Source organism: Cannabis sativa, chromosome 3 (assembly GCF_029168945.1).
Source record: "Cannabis sativa cultivar Pink pepper isolate KNU-18-1 chromosome 3, ASM2916894v1, whole genome shotgun sequence".
In the NCBI taxonomy this organism is placed as follows: domain Eukaryota; kingdom Viridiplantae; phylum Streptophyta; class Magnoliopsida; order Rosales; family Cannabaceae; genus Cannabis; species Cannabis sativa.
The window spans coordinates 8,675,400-8,700,916 of record NC_083603.1 but is presented as its reverse complement, the minus strand read 5'-3'; the positions used below and the strand labels follow the sequence as shown (position 1 = coordinate 8,700,916).

Here is a 25,517-nt window from a genome sequence, read left to right as displayed (position 1 = left end):
TTAATTACATTACCAAACAAAGAAATCATATAAATAGAGCTCCATAAAGCTTGGACAACGCATAAATAGTTTGTTTCCACACAAACATTCTGTCAGCCCCAATCTTTGATCCAACTAAGAGCTTCTCGAAGTCTCATTGCCTCAGCTAGCTCTGGACCAATCATTCCATGAGAAATCAAAGTGTGACCTTCAATGAGCAGCCCCCTTCCCTGTCTAGCTACCATTTTAAACCCATACTTATGATCTGAATTAAATAAAGATGCATCAACATTGACCTTTATACTATTTGCTTATGGTAAAGTCTAATGATCCACTCCATAGAGTAAAAGATACACAACTGTTAACTCTTCTACGTAGAGTAAAAGATACACAACTGTTAACTCTTCTAGGTGCTTGAAATACAAACAGTGTGCAAACTTAAATTTTGTGAAACCAATATATATCTTATTTGCACAGCCATATAAGAGACTATACCCATCTGTTAAGTATATTTTTTTTCATTTATCTTTACTTCAAAATTATGTTCGTTGGGCTGTACTGCTACTATAGCTATAACCGATTAAAAGAGATTAAATGTTGTATATATATACTAGCTAATATTCTAATATTACATGCATATACTTGTTTATACTTTTAGTTTTAATTTATTTTGATTATATATATTGTTAATTGTCTAAGTCATTTATTATAAATACTTTTTTTATTTTATTATTTCAAAAAAAAAAAAAAACATTAATAAAAAAAATATTTTTAAATATGTACAGGAAGTTTAAAAAAATAATAATAGAAATATTTTTAGAAAAATATATATATAAAAAAAGTAATATAAGGATATATTTTTTATATAATACACATGAATAAATTTAAAAAAATAACAATATAAATGTATATAATGAATTTAAATTTAAATTACAATATTTTTTTATAAAACTATTTTCTACTTTATAGCACATTTGATATAAGAAAAATATATTTAAAATAAACCATCTTGTTTTATTATTTGGTTAATTAGAACTTTGTACTATTTCTAATTTAGCTGTAGTATTTAGTTAAAGTGTAAAATTTTAAGAGGAGTATTACTCTCAATTTCCTATTATAATTTTTTAGTCAAATCTCTGTGCCCAAAAATACATGACGAAATATTTTTTTCAAATTTCTCTATGGTGATGTTCGTTATGTTTACAACATCATCCCTGTAAATTTTTAAATAGTAAACCGTGTCGAAAATACGTTTGAAGTTTTTTAAATACGTGTAGTAAACTAGAATATCAAGAAGTCTGTTTTCGGTATTGTAAATTATTTGGAATTTTCAAAATTTTAGAGGAATGATACTATAACTATAACGAATATCACTACAAAAAAAAATTTAAAAAAATATTTCGACTTGTAATTTCGGACGTATAAATTAACTAAGAGATTATAATAAAAGATTGCAACTTTTACCTTTCCTGATTACAAGTGTCATTTTCACAAAGATGATGCAAAAAGTTTAAAAGACACAAGAACCTAATTTTTCTAAGCATGACACAGTACTTCAGATAAAAGAATATACCTTGCTCTAATCTAAGAAAAATATCTGATTGTACATATAAGAAGGAGACTCCAAACTAAGCACTGAATTATCACAATATATACAATCAAAGCATTGCTGTACTCCTTTCAAGAAAAAAAAAAAAGCATTGCTTTATTAAATGCCCCAAAATAAAAATATTTACACTCTTAAGTACACTAAAAAGAACTGCAAATTCTTATTTGTGTGAAATAAATAGTAGGCCACATAATTAAACTCAAATCTATACCTCTTTAATAAAATTTCATTAAACAGTTGGTAGAAAAGAAGTGTTGTTTCCGACAATTACAACATTTTATATATAAACTCGGCCAAAACTAATTACATTAGCTTTACACAACTCATGAAATATTCTAAGAAGAGTGCCACGTGAGATAGTCAAAATGATGACGTCATGCGATCCAAATCCTTGACTCTCAATTCTATATGATCAGAAACTCATCAAAACCAATGTATTTATTACATTACATGACCCAATTAAAAAAAACTAATAATGATCAACAATTCTCTGATTATATATTTGCATTTATATTAATCAGATATTAATACATGCAGATATTAATCACTAAATTCCAAAATTAAGAAATATGTATATATATGACAAAACATTAATCCCACTAAGAAATTAGACCAATTAATACCAAAAATGATCAGCCGAGATTGACCATGGCAAAACAAGGGTTTCCATCCTTGTCCCTAAAAAACCAGACCTGAACAAGTTGCCCACACTCGAGTCCATTTTTCTGAACAACACCTTTGTGCCAATTTTTGTTGAACACGTAACCCGCACAGTTGACGTTCTTGTATTTCCACCTCTTGAAAACTAGGCCATTTTCTTCTTCAAGGTTGGGTTGAATGAACCTAACTTGAATTCCCTCATTTTGGTCCAATTTCTTATTCTCGTCGTCGTTGAGAAAGTCATCGGAACTGATCTGATTACGTGGCATTTGAAGACGATTTTGTCGTGAGAGAGTATCAGTTTGGAAAAGTTTTCTCTGAATAACCAATTTGACGTTGGGATGATCAGCAGTAGTCATACTACGAATGACTTGGGCCAGCTCCTCAGAAATAGGCGGAGGAGGGTTTGGTCCATGAATTACACCTCCTTTACTTGTATTACTCGTATCACTATCATCCCTGATCCTCTTTCTTTTATTATTCGACTTATTTCTTCTTGTCACCTTCGTTTCTTCAGGCACTACTCGTAGTACTACATCATCATCATGATGATCATCACTAGTACGGCGTCGTTTCGGGATGCCGGTGTCGTCTTTGCCCCTTTTTCTTTCTTCAGATGATGATGATGATGATGTTGAGTGAGTAGAAGCAGTACGGCGTCGTTTCGGGATGCCGCTTTCTAAGATCATGATGTCGTTGCTCCTTTTTCTTTCTGATGGTGATGATGATGATGATGATGATGATGATGAGTGTGTAGAAGCAGTACGGCGTCGTTTTGGGATGCCACTTTTGAAGATCATGATGTCGTTGCTGATCCTTTTTGTTTCTTCAGATGATGATGATGAGGGAGAGTAGTACTGCCCAGAAGTAGAAGCAGTACAGTGCCGTTTTGGGGTGTCTTCCTCTAATTCTTTCATTACATCAATATTTCTCAGTTTTTCTTCAACCAAATCGTCAACCGAACCCAAATGATGACTACGATCATTATCAGACAATATCTCAACGTGCAAGGAGCACACCAAAGCAAGGGCTTCGATCATCCTTCTCTCATTCCCCATCTTCTTCTTCATGATTTGCCAAGAAAACTCAACCTTCAAAAACACTCAGTTCAGGTACAGAGAAATTTAGTAATTTTTTTTTTTTGAATGATGATGATAGTACTGAAGGTTATATGTAATCGCACAATATCAACGTATATATATTATTTATTTATTTCCCACGAAAATGATCATAAAAACCCTTCGACTGCTAAGCTGGTGCAGTGAAAAGATCATAATCTGAGTACAACGGTCATATTTTTTGTTTAGGGTTTGGTTGGACTAATTAAACGGTCGGAATAGAAAAGGGAAATATAAGGGAAGAGGAAATAAAAGGAATGCGCGCCTTGCAAGGAAAGAGGAAAATTAATTAGTAACCAGCTAATTAATAAACATTTTTTTATTAATAAAAAAATATTAATTAGAATGAAGTAATTATGTACTACGGGAGAAAATATAGGAACAGTGTACCCAAGTATATTTAATTGCCAATTTTTTTAATTAATTTATTTATTTATTTATTTATTTATTTTTATTATCAGAGATTTTTAAATTTTATATAGCATTTTTTTTTTCTTTTTCTTAAATAAGGCTGTTGGTTGATTTGTTCTATCAATGGAGAAGCTTAACATTGTTGGAGTGAAGAAGGGGAGTGGAGTAAAGAAGGAGATATTAGGCGAAGGTGTGATCCTGATGAGTTCAATTAATTTTGAGTGAGTTAATTTTTAAAATTAGTGCTTGAGTTGAGATTAATTAATTAATTAATATTGTTTGTGGGTATATCACTATTCACTATAAGGATCGAATCTTTTGTAGGCGCATTATAGTTAATGCGTCCTTATAGAATTGTCGAGATAGACACAAATTGAGAAAATTGTGTGTGGAAATGTCATCAATTTTGCAGGGACTGTTACTTTAATATATTTGGATTTTTATTTTGTGCTCCCTCTCTCTGATCTGTTGATCAAAATTTTCTTATAATTTGCTGATTGGTATTAAATTTTGGATTGGAGATTCTAGAAAGGTTTCTAATCAATCCTTATCTTATCTGAGTTTATTTTCAGTGCTTGAACATTTCGATTTTGGATTGGATTGGGAATATTACACTTTCTCAGAAGATTTTTACGATAGAGAATTTGGGGGAAATGGCTTAAATCTATTAGAAATGCGTGAACCTAGCTAGTATATTGACAGTTTGACACTGACAAGCTCATCTACGAGATCTTTCGATTTTTGAGAGCAAGTTTCTCATTGGGTACGATGATCAGAGGCTATGGGCTCCCAAGCTATGGTATTGTTCTTGCTATGTTTCAAGATTTTCTACTTTGGATCCCAAAGCTCAACACGGTCAAGTTTTTGGATTTTTGGGTAAGCTTTCAATGTCTTAATTTTTGACATAATAACATGAAAAATTTAAATTACTAGACAGATATGGTGCTTTCAAAATCGAGCATTTCTTTTCCTAGCAGTGTATTTTGTGTCTGCAGGTATATCATTCCCTCTTCTTCTCATCTGTTCCTTCTTCTTCAATATCCATTCCCTGCCCTTCCCTTTGTTTTTGTTATTTTTTGATTTTTCCTCGGCCTATGCTTCAATGTCTTAATTTCACTTTCACAAGCCTAACGCCTGAGCTTTATTCCAATTAGTATTCAAGCTTGAACAAAATAAAGATAAAGATTAAGGAATGTATTGGACAAAGGGTATGGATGAAGAAGAGAAAGATAAAGGTAATGACTTTTAGATCTTCTACTTTTTATTGGTTTCAGGATTATTGATGTTTAAAGCTTTTAATTTATGAAATTTCTTTTAATGGTTGAAAATCTGCTGTTAATAGTACTTAGTTTGCTGGTACCAAGAGTGGTCAGATATTAAGCTAGCTTTCTCTGATGGAGCTTCTCCTGCTAATCCAACTTTCATTCGTTGGTGTGCTATCTTCCATGAAACATGGAGATCCAGTAGTCTATTTATGTTATGGTGGAAACAGACTTTTCTCAGCTTCTTTAGACCTGAATCAAGGTACACAGTCATGTATAAATATCTACTATTAGTTTTATTATTATAAAAGTTTTGTTAATTTCTTTTCTATTCTATTATTCTGAACTACTTGTATTGTAGGTGTCGGTTCACAATTTACAACGTGTGGCTACTTCGAAAGGCCATTCAGGTGATTGTTTCTATTACGTTAATTTATCTTCCTTTATTCCGTTCAATTCAATAGTATTATGTTTTTTTATCAAAATACAAAGACATTACTTTTATACTAGTTTTTTTTTTACTGTCATGTTTCATTGCACAGGTTTTCATTGAGGTTTATCTTACCACCACTATGGTACTATGCTACATTCTTTATTCTGAAAATGGTTACCTTAAAAGATGCTAGGAAAGACCTAGACTTGCAACATCAGTCATTACAGTAAGTTAACAACACAGACCAAAATAGTTACCGCTGTTTAGTTGGTTGTTTTGTCTATGATGTTTTGTTTCAATATATTGGTATTGGTTCATGTGCTATTCGAGTAAAAGAGGGAAAGTTTCTCTATTGTGTATCTTCCTGTTAAAGATCATGTATACATATATAATAGTTTTGTATCAAGAAGATATATTAAATTTATAAAATGGTTTGGTATGGCCTGCGATTCTCTGTTTGATCTTCTCCATAAGGCTATTGTAAATTGATTCTTTCTCAGACATAATCAACTTCCTACTATTGCAATAGTGAGATCATATGACACATTTGGGGCGTCTCCGGTATGTAACTATATGAGATTTGATTAATAAAATTCACTTCTATGCATTTTACCAAGGTGTGAGAATTTTTTTTCTTTGTCAGTTGGGAAGTGATAGCATTGGAAGTGGCCCTATTGCACTTCTTGAGATTGGTAGGTTGTTCTATATTCTTTACTTACATCCCAATACAAGAGGAAGGTACAATTTACTGTTTGGGTTGACTTCTGGTGGACCCTATAATTACAATGGAACTCACACTTTAAAAACAAAGAGAAAAAGTTTGCACTTCTTGATTTACTTTACTCTTCAAGTAGTTTTAGTAATCTCTTGCTGTCAAATAGTGTTGATCAACGTCTTTGTGAGAGTGTTGACTATGCTATTTGCTTGAACATTGTTGGCTCATGGGATGATGAATTGTGGATTCATGTTTCGGAGTGTTACAAGGTTTTTTCAGAAACTTATTAGAGTTAGTCACACATTCTAAATGTATAGAAATAAATTGTTATATAAATGGGTTACTCTTCTAATTGCTAATTAATTTTGATGAGATGGAATCACATTCAATTTATCCAAAATTCTAATAAAACAGTCTTTGCAATTATAATTTGTTGAACCATTTTTTTCTTCATTTATTATGTTAAAAAATAGTAATAATAAAGTGAAGGACTAGATATAAATATATATATTATTATTATTACTAATGGATAATATAGATTCACTTTTTTGTTCTAACTTTTCACTTCCTATTCTTATCACTTTTCATATAACGTAAGAAAAAATTAGAGCCTATAAAGAAAGAAAATTAGACAAAAGGCAAAAAAACTGAGAGGGTATCGATACTTTGCAAAAAGATAAATCAGAGAAGAAAAAAAGCAAAGAGAAAGAAAAAAATTAACTGTCAATGTTGTTCTTCCAACTGTTCAAGGTCTTCAAGGGTAAGTATTCATGGAATGCACTTATTCTTCTATCTCTCTCTTTTACTTTGTACTCATTCTTCTCTTATTCGCTAGTCCTCTATGGAATGCCCTCATTCCATATATGAAAAAGGATGCTCTCATTCATAGAATGTCCTAATTCTAATCTTAACATAAGACCAAATAAAATTGATAGCAAATAAGGTCTTCGTAAGTATTCATAGAATGCTCTCATTCCATAAATATGAAAAATACATGTAAACTTAAATGACTTCTAATCTTCTATTAATAGCAAATAAGATTATATTAAAATGGATTTAATTTAGAGTATAAAATCTTAATAATATTGTCTTGTTGCACAATTGTAATACACCTTAAATACAACTAAACTAGTCACAAAGATTGCCTAGATCTACTTAACATAAGACCGACTTAAAATCAAATATGAAACAAACCTGAACATGAGCCCTGTCACAAAAATCAGTGACTTTTCTCTTAAAATCATTAATTGCAAACAATACTTTCCTAAAATTAACCTCAACAAAACCTCTCAAAAGAGCAAAATCATCAAACATCTTCTTTTGATTACAAATGATATCAAAAACCTTCTCTTTCAAAGGTTCAATGTCAGGAGAAACCTTCTCTCTTGAAGAAGAACCAACATCAAAAGTAGGCTTCACCGAGGCACGGTCAATTGAAAGATCCTATAAAAAACCATCTAGAGGCAACTGCTTAAATTCTTCAAAAGTAGGCCTCAAGTTCTTCACCTGTACCTATAAAAAAGAACAGCAAAAATATATCAATGAAAGCATAAAATTAACAATAAATAATGCTTTAAGAAATTATAATACCACTATAATCAAACTAAATACTTACCATTTTTAGTGGTAAATAAAAAAACTTCACTGTGAGATCGTGCAAAGGCAGCGTACTAGAGCTAGGATAATCACCACTGCGCAAATTCAAAATTCTTGAAATACGAGAATCTACACGTTTACCAAAACCCCTATCTTATTCACACAACATTCATAAAACCACACTTGAGAAACTCACGGACAACCCAAAACTCTATACCAACCTTGATAACAGTTTTTCTCGTACATGTTCATTTTCTTCTTAATACCATGAGCAACATTACCCTTAAAAGAGTGTAATGTCAACTCGAATGATTCTCCACCCCAACAATACTCATCCCATCTCACATTGTCAATGATGTCAATTTTAGCCCTACTAATCTCTTTTTCTTTCGTGTTACCAAGAAGAAAACAATGAATCAAAATAAAACACGACAACCTTCAAACCTAAGGCATCATCATTACCACATACAAAACCTGACACAATATCTTCTACAGATTTTTGGGTAATCTGTTTAACACCGAGAAAATAAGTGTCAATAATCTGGTTTAAATCCTGAGAAAAAATCAATTTTGCTGCAATACCCCATACAATCGAAACTGGAAATAAAAAAGAACTCTTCAACACTTAAACAAGCACAACGACAAGAACTGTTTGCTAAAAATTCTTTCACAATTAATGTCTAAATATTCACCGAATTGGGTAGGATGGTACATTGCCTTGATATTTACCAAAAGACTGACATTAAGATTCTCAATAACTCTATAACTACAAGTTGATACAACTTTAGATTTATAAAGAACAAATGAAGGGAATTTGCATTCCCATTCATGAAATCAAACCAAAAATGTATAATGAACAAAGCAAATTGTAAAAAATAGAGAGAACAACTGGAATACAACTAGTATCAAACTAAATAAACAACAAATATCAAACCACAATATATGTTAAAAATCAGCCAAAAAATAACGATAAGCAGAAAAATACATAAATAAAGATTTATTACAAAAAAAAAAAGACAAATACGAATAGAAATAAATAACAGTTTATAAAGAAAAAAATCAAAAAAATAACCTAAATCTAACAAATATTTCAAACAGTAACAATATATCTAATCAAAAATTAAAACAACAAAAAAATATAAAGCCTAAAAAAAAATTTAATGAAAAAACAAAACCTAGAACAAATATAATATTTCTAAGTTAGGGCAAAACGAAAATGAAACTAAAATAAAACCTAAGGAATTTTATCTTATTGTTTCTTCAACTTCTTAGTCTCAGGGAAAGAACTATTTTTAGCATCGTTACTTTTTGATTTCTTCTGAAGAGGGCAACGATCACGTTTCGTTACAAGTGGAGAAAAATCAGAATCACCTTCTTCATTAAGGGGTATTTTCCTTTAGCTTTATTGGCCAGAAATTTAAGATCCATTTTTTTTTAGATTTTTTCAATAATGGAGAAGGGAAAGATGAAGACCGAGTCACAACCATCTATATTAAGTGGATAGAAAGAAAAAGGAAAAAAAACATGGGCAATTGCTAAAATGGAAGTTAGAGATGATGGAGGGAAGCAGTTCTTTTGGAACGAAAGTGAAGTTTTGATCTTAAGGATGAACATTTTGAGCAAACGAAAAATAAAAAAATGAAATTGAAATCGAAAATAAAAAAGAAAATGATAACAAAAGAGAGGGAAAATTTATTGAGTTTTAATCTAAACACATGACGTCATCAATGGATGCAAAACGTGTGTAAAAGATGTTTAGATAAATAAAATAATAATAAAAATAAAAATATTATTCAATCTATATTTTTGAATTAAAATGTCATTTTATATTTTTGATGTAAATTTTGCTATAATCTTTTGTAGTCCAACTAAATTAAAGAGAAAAAAAAATTAATGATGGTGGTACGTGCGACTCTCACACGTGGGACTAGAACATGTCGAAACGACAAGATTTTCAACGTAGTTGATAATTGATACCAACGAGTTACTTCTCGTATCTTCTTCATTTATTCATAAAGAGCCAAAAAAAAAAAAAAACAATCTTCAACTGTAAATATTTATTTTCTCTTTTTTGGTTTGGGATTTGTCTGAAATGAACAGACGAGTTTTGGCTTGAGGGTATTCTTTACTTCTCAAACCCTTCTCTGTTCTCTGTTTTGCTCTAGAATATGTATAAGCTTTCTTCTCAAGTAACTTAATCATGTCTTTTCAGGGTTCTCTTTGCAGTTTTCTATAACACCCTCTACGTGGTGTACTCTCATCTACATTTTTCTTACACTCCTGAGGTTTGCTTTCTTTACCCTTTTCTTTTACATTTGAGTATGTTCCAATTTTGATGTGGGTTTATTCAAATGCTGAATCGTTGTGGTGAATTTTTAGATAATAATATATTTGCTGTTGCAAATTTACTAAGTCTTAATTCATTGGTCTATTTGAAGTGTAATGGAGCATTAGAATATAGGGGAAACATTCATGGGATTGATTTGGCATTTGAGATTTCCTCTTAATTCTTATTTGTGGACCCTTGAAAATCTGTGGATTCCCCCAAGTTCTTTCCTTGTTTAAAAACCCTTCTGGTTTATGTTATTGTATAAACTAATTATTTAATGTACTTTTAGTGTAATTAATTCTGGTAGTTTTTAGTTAGTCCCATTGTGTCCATAACATGTAGAATTATTTGTTTTTTGTGATAAAGTTGACTGTATTAACTTAAGAAATTATGATTTAAGAAGAGGCCTGGAAATAGTCAATAATCTATATTTTGTTTGATTTGCATTCATGTGTTTCAGTAATTTCTTACTAGCTTGAATTCTGCCTTAAATGTTCATAAAGTTCTTTAATGGGTTTCTCTGCAACATGTATTAATTGTTAGGGAGGACCTATGTTGATGTGAAATAGAATGAAGATGAATATAGAATATCAAGGTAATATGGCATTATCATTATTTTCACAATATATCTCCTTTTTGGGATTTAGGGCTCTTTTTGATGTATCTTTCCAGGTGCTGAGTAGACACCTGAAAGAACTAGTGTTTTGAGTATCATGTGAACCTGAAACTAAAAGCTTCAAATCTTCAAATACAGAGCTGGCTTTGTCTTAACAGAAACCTGGTTATTAATTTGAGTTTATTTGACAGGATATGTGGAACACTATCCAATGTGCTTATACCATGCAATGAGTAGTGCTTATACTATTATATGCCCACTATTCTTGCTTTATATTGCTTCTATCTAAAACTGTTAGTATATAAGCATGAACAAAATGAACCCTCATTTATTTTATATATAAGAGCTGACTACAATTTATATATACTTCCAACAGAATATTGTTGGTACTTAGCTATATTGGTTAATGGTTAGTATAGAGAAGTGATTTGGTAAGAAATTTAGCTTCTCTGTGGAGATTTGCACTCTAATTTTTAGATAGGTTATTCTGTTAGGGATGAAAAAAATGTCCAATGTGAGAAAACTTAATAATGTTGTGATGTAACTTATAAATTATACAAATGCCATTAATTAAGCTGCCAATTGACACTGCCTGCTTTTGCTTTAGGCTGTGAAAATATGATTGTTTGCCCTTCAATAAGCTCATCTGCGAAAGGTGCTGTGTGCCTGAGTGGGTATATCCAAACACAGATGGGCAGCAAGATGTCTTCTATGATGTCCCGAAGGCCATCTAGTTCACGCTGTTTCTGTTTCAATCCTGGGAATTCAAACACAAAGTATACACATTTGTTTGTCTCCAAGAATCATCTGTCTAGTGTTAGTCGAACATCTCAGAGAAACTTTGTCAGCTCTTGCTTCTCCAAAGAAACAGGCAAATTGTGGTCTTTAACAGCTAAAGATTTGGTTAGTGCTGAGGGGACCCGGGGAAGAAACCTTAAAATTTCAATCGCAAATCATGCTTTGAACATGAGAATTGTAGTGCCCAAAGGAATCAAACAAACAATGCTTCCCAAAGTCAGTTGTAATGTTGGACCAATTTCTTGGCCATCGGGCTGTGCCTCTGCCGGATTAATTTGTGGGTTATTGGTTTGCTATTCGAGTTCTGAACCCTTGAATGCTGAATCAGCACAAGGAGGCAATTATAAGAAAGATGACTGTGATTCACCACACGTTAAATTGTCACATGGGAAGAAAGTATACACTGACTATTCTGTGATCGGTGAGTTTAGATTGCCTGTCTTTTTCACACTGTACTTTATGATCACTAAGATTAAGAATTTGTTTCTGGTCTTCCAGTGCTTGTACAATTGCAACAATTCTCTTCTGTTTTCGTATATTGATTTGATTTCCTTTTTGGTGTCAAACTGTAGATAACTGCTCCATACTGCGCAGGAATACCAGGAGATGGGCGATGCATGTTTCGCTCCGTTGCTCATGGAGCTTGTTTACGAGCTGGGAAACCAGCTCCAAATGAGAATTTGCAAAGAGAATTAGCTGATGATTTAAGGGCCAGAGTAAGTTTCATTAACATTTGTCATGATATTTCAGTTTGTAACTTACTATCCATATTTCAAAGAGTGCCTTATTTGATTGTCTCATTATATATTCAGGTTGCTGATGAGTTTATCAAAAGAAGAGAAGAGACAGAATGGTGAGTTTCTTTTTTTGACTGTTCTGTAAGCTTCATAATCACCTACTTTCTTACTATTGAGCCTTAAAGTTTCCATCAATAAAATCATAAGGATTTTTCACTTGTATCATAGACAAGAGGAACTTATATCTTCATTACAACACTCCTGTGTGTTCATAGTTTGATTTTATTGCTAGTATATCTCATACAATTACCATGTCACAGGTTTGTAGAAGGTGATTTTGATACATATGTCTCACAAATCAGGAAGCCACATGTATGGGGAGGGGAGCCTGAACTATTCATGGCTTCACATGTTCTCCAGTGAGTCTCTTCTTATTGTTTTTCCTGTGCTATACCAATATTTCATAATTGAGTAAAACTTCAATGGTCACACTGCCTTCTTTTTTCATCTTTTTTTAAGCTGCACTGAAGGGATCAATATCTGCTTAATATAAAAAATTATTTTTGGAAGGGGTTTCCATATAATTTTTCTCTATTGAATTTGCAATGCAAACTTTTGTCTTTAACCTTTTTTCTTTCTTGTATTTAAAATTTACGATACAAATGTCTAAGTTTGAACTTTCAGATTTATTTATTTATTTTTTCTCAGTACACAACTCTAAAAAAGAAAAAAATGTACAAGAAGAGGATAAATTGTTATCACTTCTGGCTATTTAAATGTACATTATTTTTTTATTCAGTTGGAAGGGTTGTATTTGCTAAGTTTCTTTAGCTGTTTGGACTATATATATACATTGTAGTGAAATGATTTTGACAAGTTGTATTGGCCATTGTGAAAAAAAAAAGCTGAAAATAAAAAGCCATCAATTGTAAAATTTCAAAACACAGATCCTTTGTTCACAGTTGAAGACAAGTAAAATTTCAAAGAATTGATTATGCAATTGGCATTGGCTCTTTTTCATTTGTGTGCATCGCTCACTTGGTTAGTCGTTGTTGGGTGTTTGTATGTATAATTAGAGTGATACTAGGTACACAATTGTATTTTTACATACAAAATGACTCATCATACTGCTGTGAGACCAAATTATTTTGATTGGCGGTATTTAAATTGTATGCCGTGTAAGTGTTCGTGATTATGAGTGTGTAGAGTTGGGTTTCGGGGTTGACTTGATGAAAGCCATGATGATGATGATTTTGCAGGATGCCTATCACAGTGTACATGCATGACAGAGAAGCTGGTGGGCTAATCACCATTGCTGAGTATGGCCAAGAATATGGAGATGGAAACCCCATTAGAGTCCTTTATCACGGTTTTGGTCATTACGACGCCCTCCAAATTCCCTCAAACAAAGGTGCTAATTCTAGACTCTAGAATAGCACTTATGTTAAGCTTTTTGTTAACACAACAATCTTACGCTTTCTATCTATAACCAATACAAATCTGAGTCTCACACATGTTTTTATATACATTTGTATTTGTATTTGTGTTCGTTTTTGTTTTAACAAAGATGCGGATGAAAATTAACTGTATTTCATAAGTTTTTTTATTATTATTTATCCTTCTTTATTGTATAATGGACATTAAAAATTTAAAAATATCAATTTTATTCATTTTCCTTTTTAATAATATATAAATAAATTTTGTTGTTTATGACATAAGTTGTTGATTCAGTTTGAAATGAGATCAAAAAAATTCATAGCAGGTAGCATCACAAATAGAAAGAAGTGTCTCAATATAGGCTAGTGCAACATAAGCCGTTATTGCAAATGTTATTTATTTATTTTGATAAATATTGCATATCTTATTTGATTGATGTACTTATTTATAAAGAAACTTCTTAGAAATTAGAAGTGGATAGATACAAATAAATGCTTATTTCACAAATTACTATTGTTGGGATAATATAGTCCCGTGATATGTGAGTAATTTTAAGGCATTGGGTATAATTATCCAATCCAATAACCTTAAGTTTGTGCCCAACTTAGTGTTGTTGAACAAATGTCTCTAATCTCACCATTTGTCCCAAGCTCCAAAGGGGCTCTTAAGCTTTCGTTCTCCTTTCTTTCACTTACCCTCTCATTCGGAGTTAGATGCCATTATTATTTAATTATTACATAACATGTATTATTGGTTATAGGTCACACATAAAGAAGATAAAGAGGGTTTGGGACATGATGAGTACTACGTCCTTAGGGCCGGTCCAAGTATTTTGGGGACCTTGTGTATAATTTTAAAATTGAGCTCTTTAAAAAAAAAAAACGTGTACATTAAAATTACAATTCTATTACTAGTTTTTTTTTCAAGATTCGTTCATAAATTTTCAATTATAAATTTTTTATTTATGTATATATAATAGGGAAAAAAAAAAGAAAATAATAGGCCTTTTCTTTAAAAAAATAAATGGGCCTTAAAAAAAATAGGGGCCTTGTGCAATGGCCCAAGCTGTTCAATGTTTGGGTTGGCCCTGCTTGTACTCTCTACACAAACTCAGCCACATGCTTATCTTTGCCTTTTTTAATAAGGACATAACCCTTATTCAAGAAGAATAATGAGTATTGGGTCTAGATGCTTAACGGGAGAAAATTAATTGTCTTGGTCTAATTATTAGAGTTAGTTCTATATTGTTAATGTGTGGGAATAAATACTATATATATATAAAATGAATAGACTATTCTTCCCATTGTCAATTGGTTTTGAGATGGAAACTCATGTACCTTATCAAATTCTAACACTAATCAGTTAAACCAAAGACGTTTTAGAGTGTGTTTATGGGCTCCAAGCACAAACCTTTTCAAGCTAGCTACCATGATGTCTGATAAGTTGGGTGGTTTGTTGTTTATCTTGTTCGAATGGAATTGTTTCTCTATCTTTCTATAGCTCATATGCATGTATTCCAATATTTGGAATAAAGGTGATAAGACTTCTGTTCTTGATTTGCTCTGAAAGTCTTTCAAGACTCCTGCAACATGAAGAAAATATAGGATAGCTTGATGGTTATTCTCTCACTAGGCGAACTCCTCCCATTTCTCACTTACTTTTTGCAGTCGACAACTTACTTTTCTGTTAATGCAAATGAGAGTTCGTGCCTTGCTATCAAGCGTGCTTTGGATATTTACCACCGTGTCTTACGACAGGTTCTAAACCAAGATAAATCAGTCATGTCTTTTTCACCAAATACTACGCAATCCAAGTTTTCTTCCATACGCAACTATCTATGTCCATTCGTGAATGCAATGAAAAATATTTTAGTTTGCCAGTATTTTTAGATCGGGATAAGCAACAAATGTTCAGTGATGTTAAAGAGAAAATTTGGAAGCTCATGCGTGCTTGGAATGATAAAATCTTCTCGATAGGTAGAAAAGAAATTCTTCTCAAAGCTGTTGTGCAATCAATTCCTAGCGATGAGTTGTTTTCGGTTACTAGTAACAGTTTGCAACCAGCTAGAGACTATGATGTACAATATTAATTTATTTTATTTTTTTATATTATTAAGAGTAAAAAGTAAATTTTTAGTAGAATAGTTACTCACTTTGTTAATATATATTTATAGAATATCAAAGTTTGAAGTTTTACATGATTTTAAAATTTAATATTATTGAACAAAATACAACTGCTAAGACTGACCTCACTTTTAAATTTGCATTATATCAGCTTTACATTTTTTTTCAAAAACAAAAATATTTATTAATAAGCAAATCTTACAAAATTGAATTATTTTTCATCATATAATTAATTGAAAGCAAAATTAACAATATTTTTTATAATAATTTTGCACAACAAACTTTTTATTCAAAAATAAATAAATAAATATTAAATATTAAAATCTCAAATATTTTAGGAAAGAATGTAACAAACTGAACTTCTCGGCCATTATTGTCCTTATGATCATAAGAATATTGCACCTACAAAAAGAAAGGACGCTAATTAATAAATTAATTATATATATATAATTGATATGTAGTTAATATTATATATGGTTGGTATGTGTGATTTTTTTTTTAAAAAAAAATCACTATGATTCAAGTCTATTGTATTCTCACTACTCAAAATAAAATATAATATGTTTATAAATTATTTAGATTGTTTAGAATCTGCACTTCAAAATATTCATATTTTTGTTATTTTTTTCACGCGTAGTTAAATGACGTGGCTCTTTGATTAACTGACTATAAGATTTAGATGCACAAAACAAATCATAAGAAATTATTTAATTATTAATTAATTAATGTACCTCAATTCATCATAGCATAGATGATTGCTTGTCTCTCAAGCTTTATTTCCAAACTTTCTTCATGTAATTTCTTAGTCTCTCCCAAGAACTAACATCACTCTTATTATTATTCTGGCTGACAAAAGTTAAGAAAATTAATTAGGCAAATAATAATTATTATTTATTACCTAAAAAGCATATAAAAAATTTATGATTTATTAATAATGCATTTGAATAATTAATATATTAATATTTTTATTTTTAATGATTTTTTTTTAAATAATAATAATAATAATAATAATAATAATAATAATAATAATAATAATAATAAACTCATTACTTAAAAATTATAAAAGTGATTTTTTAAAGAAGAAAAAAATGCACTTAATCACTAACAAACACCACTTTTTAGTCCTAGGAAAAAAAAGACTTAAAAATAAGCTGAATAACTAAGCATGGTCAACATTAAACTAATACATTGGCCAAACCGGTTAGAACACAATACATACAAAGATTAGCGAGTCTAGGTTTTCATTAAATAAGTTTGAGTCTTGTTAAATATTAATATATTAATGGGTTGACATATTCATTTATAAACGAATTATATAAGTGGTGTTCGGATTAAAGATATATTTGACAGACACGACCGCAAAGTGTCACCCTAAACAAAACAATATAAAATAAAAAAAAATCTCATTTTTTGAGATTTTCTCATTCATCTTACATATTGTTACTTATGTGGATAAAATTGAAGAACACTAAAAAAAATTATATATATATATATATTAAAATGATAAATAATAATAAAAAAAAAATGAGGTACCTCTTTTTTGGGTTCTTAAAAATTAAACACGAGTAAATTAAAAATTATACAATTTATTCCAAATGCAAGAATAGCTTTTAAAAGTGGTTTTTTCTCTAAAGAAAAAAAAATACAGTATCAAACACGAATAACTTAACTTTTTCAGTTAAAAGTTAAAAAGTTAAATAACCAAGTGAATATGAATATTATACTTATTTTGGAAAAGAAAACTATAAAATTTAGAAGAGAAAATGAAGTACCTCTTTTTTGGGTTCTTGTCATTCTTCTTCCTTTTATGGGATGAAAACACCATGAAAGAGGTAACAATTAATTAAGAAAAAAATGTAATTAATAAAAAATTAATATAACTACAAATTAAAATAATAATACTTACCCAATCTTATTACTATTATTGTTGTTGATTTTGAGGATGAGCTTTCCATCATTATGAGTCTCAACTATTAATTGTGATGCATTTTTTAATTTTTCTTCAAAAGAGAATACATATTTACCACCAAAGTAAAAAGTGAGGACAGGCTTAGTTAAAAAATAAATACTTTTGGAAGCACCAGGCCATATCTCTTCAATAATTTCATCATAAGGATTGGAAGTTGTGATCTGAATATAATACTCAGATTTATTATGAATTAACATATTCTTTTCCTTCCCCATGATCTTCCTTTCCTATACACACAAATTTAAAAAATAAATAAAAAAAAAAATCAATTAATCCAACAAACTATTAATTAACCAAAACTAATTAAATGTACCTTTTATTAATTAGTATTAATGATTCTGGAGTAGGAGAGAACTGATAATAAAGTACAGTAGTATTTATATTTATACTAAATAATATACGGGTAGGGCTCAAAGGGTGTGATATTATTTTGCTATTAATTATAATATATTTTTTGAAATATTTGATCTTTTTGTTACGCTATATAACTAATGGATTATTTTGGATCGTATTTAATTATTAAAATATTATATGGAATAATAATTATTTTTTAAAACAAAAATATCTTCTTTTTTTCTTTTTTCTGCCAGAGTTATATTGTTAGTTTTTTTTTTTATTATTATTATTAGAATAAATAGGACTTATACATTAAAAAGGGCTATTTACAAAAATATGGGAAAATAAAGATAAGTTTTGATATATATGGCATAAAAACTTAATTACACTAAATATGGCATTTTTTTAAAAAACTTACAAATATGGGAAAAAGTCTTGAGTAATGCCATAAAAAACTTAAAATTTGTGTTTCTTTTTATTTATTTTTTCTTTTTTAAAAAAATAAAATACTAAAATAAATAAAAAATGATCTCAACTATAGATATTATTATTTTTTTTAACAGAAATTAAACTTGTTTTTTTTTTTATTTAAACTACTATTTTTTTCTTTGTTTTTTTGTTAAAAACTAATTATTTCATTAAAAGCAACAGAAAAAAAAAAAAACCAGTTTTATCAACATCATCCTGAAGAAAAAACAATATAAAAAATTATAATCTAAAGATAATATAAACTTTAAAAATCACTTTCATCAACATTGAAAGAAACTATTAATTTCATTAAAAGAATAAAAAAAATAGTTTCATTATGTTATTAGAATTTTTTTTTCAAGTTACTTTTTTATTATTTTGTTTCTAGGTTGGAAACTTACACTTATATTTTGTTATTAAATTATTGGTAGGCATTATGTGTTGTTTTGATTATATTTGTGATTAGTATTTTTTTTTTTTTTGTATATTTGTGTGTGTGTGTATGTTTTTATTTGATTGTTTGATGAAACTGGTTTCAATTAACTTTATTATTAACATTTGTATTTTGTTATGATTTTTTATAACGTCAAAACTGGTTTCACATGTCGAAACTGATTTCACATGTTTTAACTATTTTGTAATGAGGTTGCTCAATTTTTATGATATTATTATATATTTTTTCGTTTGTATAAAACCAGTTTTATTATTGTATGATATTTGAACAACAATTTTTATTTTATTTTAATTAAGCAGTTTCTGACATACATATTATTTTATTATTTTCATAACTGGTTTTTTTAAGTAATTAATTTTTTTTTATTGTTGTTCATAATTGAGTTTTATTCAATTTTTTATTAATTTATCTCAAGAAACTGGTTTTTATTTGTTTGTTTTTATTTTGGTTGTTTTACTAACTGGTTTCTCACATTCCACTGTTTTTTTTTTGTTATTCTTTTATGGTTTTTATTGCACTTTTGTCTCTTTAATTTTCTTTGTTTCTTTCTTTTCTCTTTGATTTTAATTTGTGATTCTCTTTGTTATATTTGCTGCATATTGTATGTTTAAATTAACTCTAATTTTTGAGCAAGCAAATAAAAAATTAAATGCCAAAATAAAGAATGAAGTTAGAAGTTTGATTATTAGGTATTGATATAAATTTTATTTGTTCGAAACTGGTTTTTAAATTTAGTATCGTTAATTTGTAAAAGTTTAGTTATTAGGCATTGTGTATTTTTTATTATGTTATTGTTGAAACTATTTTTTTTTTGCCTCTTTTAATGAAATAATTCGTTTATTTTAATATTGATGAAACTGGTTTTTAAAGTTAGTATCGTCTTTAGATTGTAATTTTTTTCATTATCTTGTTGATGAAACTATTTTTTGTATTCTTTAAATGAAATTATTAGTTTCTTTCAATGTTGATGAAACTAGTTTTTAAAGTTTGGATTCTTTTTAGATTATGATTTTTTATATTGTTTTTTTTTCCGGGATGATATTGATGAAACTGGTTTTTTTTTCTGCTGTTTTTAATGGAATAATTAGTTTTTAAGAAAAAAAAAACAAATAGTAGTTTAAATAAAAAAAAAAACAAGTTTAATTTTTGTAAAAAAAAAATGAAATATAAAAATGTACACTTATTATATATATTAAGAGAAAAAAATTAGGTTGAGAAAAAAATTGAAAAAAAAAAAGAGAGACACAAAGAGAAATTAGAAAAAAAAAATAGAGAGAGATAAGCGAAAGAAAGAAAAAAAAAGTAGCAACTGACTTAAAATTTGAAAAGAAAAAAGAGAGCCAAAATTGACTAAAAAATATATAAAAAAGACAAAAAAATAAACTTTTTGAAGTTTCAATAAGTAAAAAAGAAAAAAAAATTAATAAAAGTATAAAAGTAAAATGTTCTTGTCAAATTAAAAATGTAATGTTTGAAAAAAAATGTAGTATTTGGTGTAAATTTTTCAAATAAAAAGAAACCCTAAAATGTAAGTGTAAAATAAATTAAAAAAATAAATAAAACTAATTAAGCTAAAAACAAAAACATAAAATATGGGATTGGATAATAAGTTTATAAAAATATGGCATATCAAATACCATAAAAAACTTAAATGTGAAAAAATGCCATAGAAAAGTGGCAAACCTAAAAATGCCATATTTTTCTAACTTTGTTATGAAATCCCATATTTCATGTAATTTTCACCATTAAAAATGCAGAAAATTTGATAAAAGGAAATGTCAGCTCAAAAGAGGCTGCATTGTACTGTTCTATTTATAGGTGACTGATTACAAGAAAATGACTTAAGGCCACAAGAGTACACCATGTGTTAGTGGGGACCAAAGAGAAAAGAATACAGAAAGGATATTTACACCCAATAAAGAATAACTAACTCGATATAAACAGAGTAACTAAACATAATTACACCAGAATTAATCACTAAATTAATACTACATCTTAACACCACCCCTCAAACGAGAAGGGGATGCTAACACCCCGAGTTTGCTCACTAAGTAATGGAATCGTGACTGTGAAAGACTTTTGGTGAAGCTGTCAGCGAGTTGCTCAGGTGTTGGGACATAACGAACTTTGATTTGTCTTTGCAGCACCTTATCTCGAACAAAATGAACATCTATTTTAATATGCTTCGTTCTAGCGTGATAGACCGGATTAGCAGCAAGAGCACTTACACTCATATTGTCACACCAGATTACTGGTGTAGCAGTCATTTTGAACTTCATTTCCTTGAGCAACCCTTGAATCCATGTGATTTCAGCAGCCAGGTGAGCAAGGGCTCCGTATTCAGACTCCGTACTCGATCTTGCAACAACATTCTGCTTCTTAGAGGACCAGGAGATGATTGAATTACCCAAGAAAACACAGTAACCAGCCACTGACCTTTTGTCGTCTGGGCAGCATGCCCAATCGGCATCACAGTATCCAGACAAATTTAGTTGATCCGAAGGAGCAAGATGTATTCCATGATCCATGGTGCCCTTGAGATATCTTAGAATACCCTTGGCAGCACTCTAATGAGTGGTTGTGGGAGCCTTTAAGAACTGGCTCAGCTTGTTTACTGCAAAGGAAATGTCTTGTCTTGTGTGACTTAAATACTGTAAAGCTCCTATCACACTCCTGCAATTCTTAGGACATTCAAGCAATTCACCATCATTGATTGACATTGGTTTTCCCACTGTCATGGGAGTAGGACTTGGTTTTATGGTAGCCATGTTGTGTCTTTGGAGAATTTCTCCAATGTATTTCCTTTGGGTGAGAAATATTCCTGTAGAATCACGAAACACCTCTATCCCAAGGAAATAATTCAGTTGTCCAAGGTCCTTGAGAGAGAATTGGTCATTTAGTTTGGTGATGAAACTTTCCAGTTCTTGTCAGTTGTTGCCAGTGACTACAATGTCGTCTACATATATGAGTACCATGATAACAAACTTAGTGTGCTTCAGCATGAAAAATGAGGAATCAGACTTGGAACTTTCAAAATTCCACTTGACCAAGGTGTTCTTAAGTTGCTCATACCACACCCGTGGCGCCTGCTTCAGACTGTAAATTGATTTCTGCAACTTACACACATGGTTAGGATAGGTCTTGTCTTCAAAACCTTGAGGTTGAGCCATGTATACATCTTCTTCAAGAGTCCCATTCAAGAAAGCATTATTTACATCTAGTTGTTTAACTTCCTAGCCAAAAGTAACAACAATGGTTAAAACTACTCTCACAGTGCAAGCTTTAATAACAGGGCTAAAAGTCTCACCAAAATCAACACCACGCCTTTGATGAAATCCCTTAGCAACAAGTCGAGCTTTTAAGCGTTGAACTGACCTATCAGTATTGAGCTTTATCCTGTAAACCCACTTGTTGCCAATGATGTTGTAGCTGGGATGAGGTGGAACAAGAATTTAAGTTAATAGTTTCTTCAAGGCTTGATTTTCAACAGACATAGCATTATTCCACCCCTCATGCTGAAGTGCTTCTGCAACAGAGACAGGTTCATGAAGAGAGAGATTAAATTTGGCTTGCCCAACATAAACTTTGGGTTTGAAAACCCATGCTTTTGGGTTTCAACAAGTGGGTCTTGAATTGTTTCCTCTACCACCTCTGGCTTGACCACGGTTACCTCCTCCACGATTTGACCCACCATTATAGCCTGTGCCTCCTCCATTGTTGTTTCCTGAAGCTGGTTTTCGAGGATATCCATATTTGTTTGGTTTTTGAGCTAAGCTAGCTGAAGGAGGTGAGGTTGGTGTGTTTAGAAGCTTGTTTTGAGAAGACACAGCACCAAGTCTCTCCAATCGATTGTCAAAATTGAGAAGAATGCTCTGTAACTCTTGCCAGGTTGTGTGCTCACGGGCTTCAATTTGAACGACAATAAACAAATACTCTATGTCCAAACTAGAAATAACATTAGATACAAGAAGTTTTTCAGGATAAGGGTCACCTGCAATAGCTAGAAAGTCAGCCCACATTCTCTTCTGTTTAAGATAATCCAGCATAGATTGAGTTCCTTTCCTCACTGTATGTATTTTGTTTCTCAGATCATCAGCATTTGCTCTAGAATGAGCACCATAGAGGTCTTCAAGTGCAGATCACAAGGAGGCTGATGTTTGGCAATTCATGACTTCAGATGCAATGTTTTCTGACATTGATCCGTATAACCAACCCATGAGGAGTTGGCCATGAGTGATCCAGATCTCGAAATCTAGGTTTGTTCTGAGACTAACTTCTGCAGCTCCTTCAACAATGGTGTCTGCAGCAATGTATTCAGGTGGGCATGGCTTTTGTCCAGTCAAGTATCCGTCGAGTCTGTGCCCTCGAATGATGGTGGAGACCATTGTCTTCCACAAAGTATAGTTATGCCTTTCCAACTTCAACGTGAAGGGTTGGCTGAGAGTGCTACTGAAAGGAGTAGCAATAGGCTGAGCTGCAGTAAGTTGCAACTGATTGTTCGAAGAAAAGGGAACAGCACCTGTGGTTCCCTGGCCATGGTTGGCTGGAGTCTGGCTATTATCTGAGGACATGAATATGGCGTGGGCCAATGAATGTGCTCTGATACCAAATAAAAATGCAGAAAACTTGGTAAAAGGAAATGTCAGCTCAAAGGAGGTTGCATTGTACTGTTCTATTTATAGGTGACTGATTACAAAGAAATGACCTAAGGCCACAAGAGTACACCACGTGTTAGTGGGGACCAAAGAGAAAAGAATACAGTAAGGATATTTACACCCAATAAAGAATAACTAACTCTGATATAAACAGAGTAACTAAACATAATTACACCAGAATTAATCACTAAATTAATACTACATCTTAACATATACGATTATGGTAGTTTTGCCTTTAAAATTTTCTCTTCTGGAAAGGTTTCCTGAATTATAAAAATCATTGGAAATACCCTTTCAATTGTATTCTGCTTAATTATTTAAATAATTTGTTAATATAATACTAACATAACATTAATCTTCAAAATAAAAAAATAAATACATAAATAACAATCTAATAATAAATAATATCAACATATATGTGCATTCTTAGAGTTTTTATTTTTTTTTTATGTTTAATATTAATAAATCGAATTTTAAGTAATTTAAAATTATTTAATAAACCCTCTTAATATTATGTTTAATATTAATAAACCGAATTTTAAATTATTTAAAATTATTTAAGTAATTTAAGTAATTTATTCTCATTATTATTTTGTACAATGACTGTTATTGTTATAACTATCAGCCAAAGAGTGTGATAAGTATTTTATTTATGATATAGAAATATGCTTACCACCACATTATAGAAATACAATATATATTTTATTTATAAAAAATATACCTATACAATATATATATTTTAAAGTATATGCCTATATGATATGTATTTATGTAATACACTTATTTTGAGTTATAAATAATAATCAACATGTAACATGTATAAGTGACTCATTGGTTGTTCTTATATGAATACCAGTAGTAACACTAATTCTTGCCAAATACAAATATTATTAACAATTACAACTAACCAAATCATTTTTAGTTAAACAAACACTACAACAATTACAACAATTAGAGGCGAAAGGATCTGCTAGCAATAGGAGCGTTTTCGGTTGGTATAAGTGATTATTGGCGGGGTCTCGGTATTGACCCACCGATAATACCTAGTCGGTATTAATAGTTAATAGTGGCGGACTGACACATCCGCCGCTACTATTCATTAGCGGACCTATAGCAGCGTGACCCGCTGATATTTAATGTGTCGGATTTATTATTTGATACATTAATAGCAGCGGGTACCCCGTCGGTATTGTGTTTTAAATAAAAATAAATAAATATTAAATTTAAAATATAATGTTTATAAAATTTTTAATTTATAATAATATTAATAATATATAAAAATATTTAAAATTATAATACGAGTAATAATTTTATTATAAATTAAAAATAAATTAATAAATAACTAATTATTACACACATAATTAATTAATAATTGTCCAACCTAACAACTAAATAATTATCATCCACACATAATTAAAAACTTAAATAAATCCACACATAATTAAAAATTAAACTAATAATTATTGTCCACACATAATTAAAATTAACTCACTACAAGAAAAGGCATTTTTACCGGCGCAGTTCGTCAAATGCGCCGGTAAAGGTTGTCGAGATAAAACAAAATCTGAAATCTCACTTCCATTTAGGCTTTACTTTTGCCGGCGCATTATTGCGCCGGTAAAAGTCTGGTTTTACCGGCGCAATAATGAATATGCGCCGGTAAAAGTAAGCAAATGAAGCGCCAAAAGGCGCGAGAAGTTTGCCGCCTTTCATTTCATTTATTATGGCGCTAGTTTACTTTTACCGCTGCATAGATGCGTCGGTAAAAGTCTCAAAAAAAAGAGAGGGAAACTTCCCGCGTGGATTTCCGTG

General features: G+C 30.4%; 4 protein-coding genes and 1 long non-coding RNA gene across 9 annotated transcripts; 2 read left to right on the top strand and 3 right to left on the bottom strand.

Moving 5' to 3' along the window:
• Positions 1-2,220: 2,220 nt before the first annotated feature.
• Positions 2,221-3,294, bottom strand: LOC115711361 (B3 domain-containing protein At1g05920-like). The gene has a single exon (XM_030639697.2). It carries the CDS (start codon positions 3,286-3,288, stop codon positions 2,221-2,223), a length of 1,068 nt encoding a protein of 355 aa, XP_030495557.2. The 5' UTR covers positions 3,289-3,294.
• LOC133035606 (uncharacterized) lies at positions 3,239-6,575 on the top strand. The gene is made up of 8 exons (XM_061111628.1): positions 3,239-3,360; positions 3,877-3,998; positions 4,350-4,653; positions 4,932-5,012; positions 5,120-5,301; positions 5,401-5,449; positions 5,582-6,210; positions 6,333-6,575. The coding sequence occupies exons 3-7, from the start codon at positions 4,546-4,548 to the stop codon at positions 5,663-5,665; spliced, it is 504 nt and encodes a 167-aa protein (XP_060967611.1). The 5' UTR covers positions 3,239-3,360; positions 3,877-3,998; positions 4,350-4,545; the 3' UTR covers positions 5,666-6,210; positions 6,333-6,575.
• Positions 6,352-13,933, top strand: LOC133035605 (OVARIAN TUMOR DOMAIN-containing deubiquitinating enzyme 4-like). 4 transcript variants are annotated; one of them, XM_061111625.1, is made up of 8 exons: positions 6,352-6,456; positions 9,996-10,068; positions 10,656-10,707; positions 11,336-11,947; positions 12,121-12,242; positions 12,339-12,379; positions 12,584-12,682; positions 13,523-13,933. In XM_061111625.1, exons 3-8 carry the CDS (start codon positions 10,683-10,685, stop codon positions 13,692-13,694), a joined length of 1,071 nt encoding a protein of 356 aa, XP_060967608.1. In that variant the 5' UTR covers positions 6,352-6,456; positions 9,996-10,068; positions 10,656-10,682; the 3' UTR covers positions 13,695-13,933. The 4 variants fall into 4 exon arrangements, with proteins under 4 accessions (XP_060967608.1, XP_060967610.1, XP_060967607.1 ...); XM_061111624.1 differs by lacking the exon at positions 6,352-6,456 and adding an exon at positions 9,784-9,901; XM_061111627.1 differs by lacking the exon at positions 10,656-10,707.
• On the bottom strand, positions 7,383-7,912 carry LOC133035607 (uncharacterized). The gene is made up of 2 exons (XR_009686745.1): positions 7,803-7,912; positions 7,383-7,699 (listed from the first exon to the last, which is right to left on the bottom strand). It is a non-coding gene; the product is annotated as an uncharacterized LOC133035607 (long non-coding RNA).
• Positions 13,934-16,026: 2,093 nt separating the features above from the next.
• On the bottom strand, positions 16,027-18,246 carry LOC115705452 (uncharacterized). 2 transcript variants are annotated; one of them, XR_009686635.1, is made up of 5 exons: positions 18,106-18,138; positions 17,730-18,019; positions 17,596-17,625; positions 16,555-16,669; positions 16,027-16,225 (listed from the first exon to the last, which is right to left on the bottom strand). XR_009686635.1 is itself a non-coding variant. In XM_030632790.2 (3 exons), the coding sequence occupies exons 1-3, from the start codon at positions 18,005-18,007 to the stop codon at positions 16,597-16,599; spliced, it is 381 nt and encodes a 126-aa protein (XP_030488650.2). In that variant the 5' UTR covers positions 18,008-18,246; the 3' UTR covers positions 16,287-16,596. The 2 variants fall into 2 exon arrangements, 1 of the variants encoding a protein (XP_030488650.2); XM_030632790.2 differs by lacking the exon at positions 16,027-16,225 and having other exon boundaries at positions 16,287-16,669; positions 17,730-18,246.
• Positions 18,247-25,517: the final 7,271 nt, after the last annotated feature.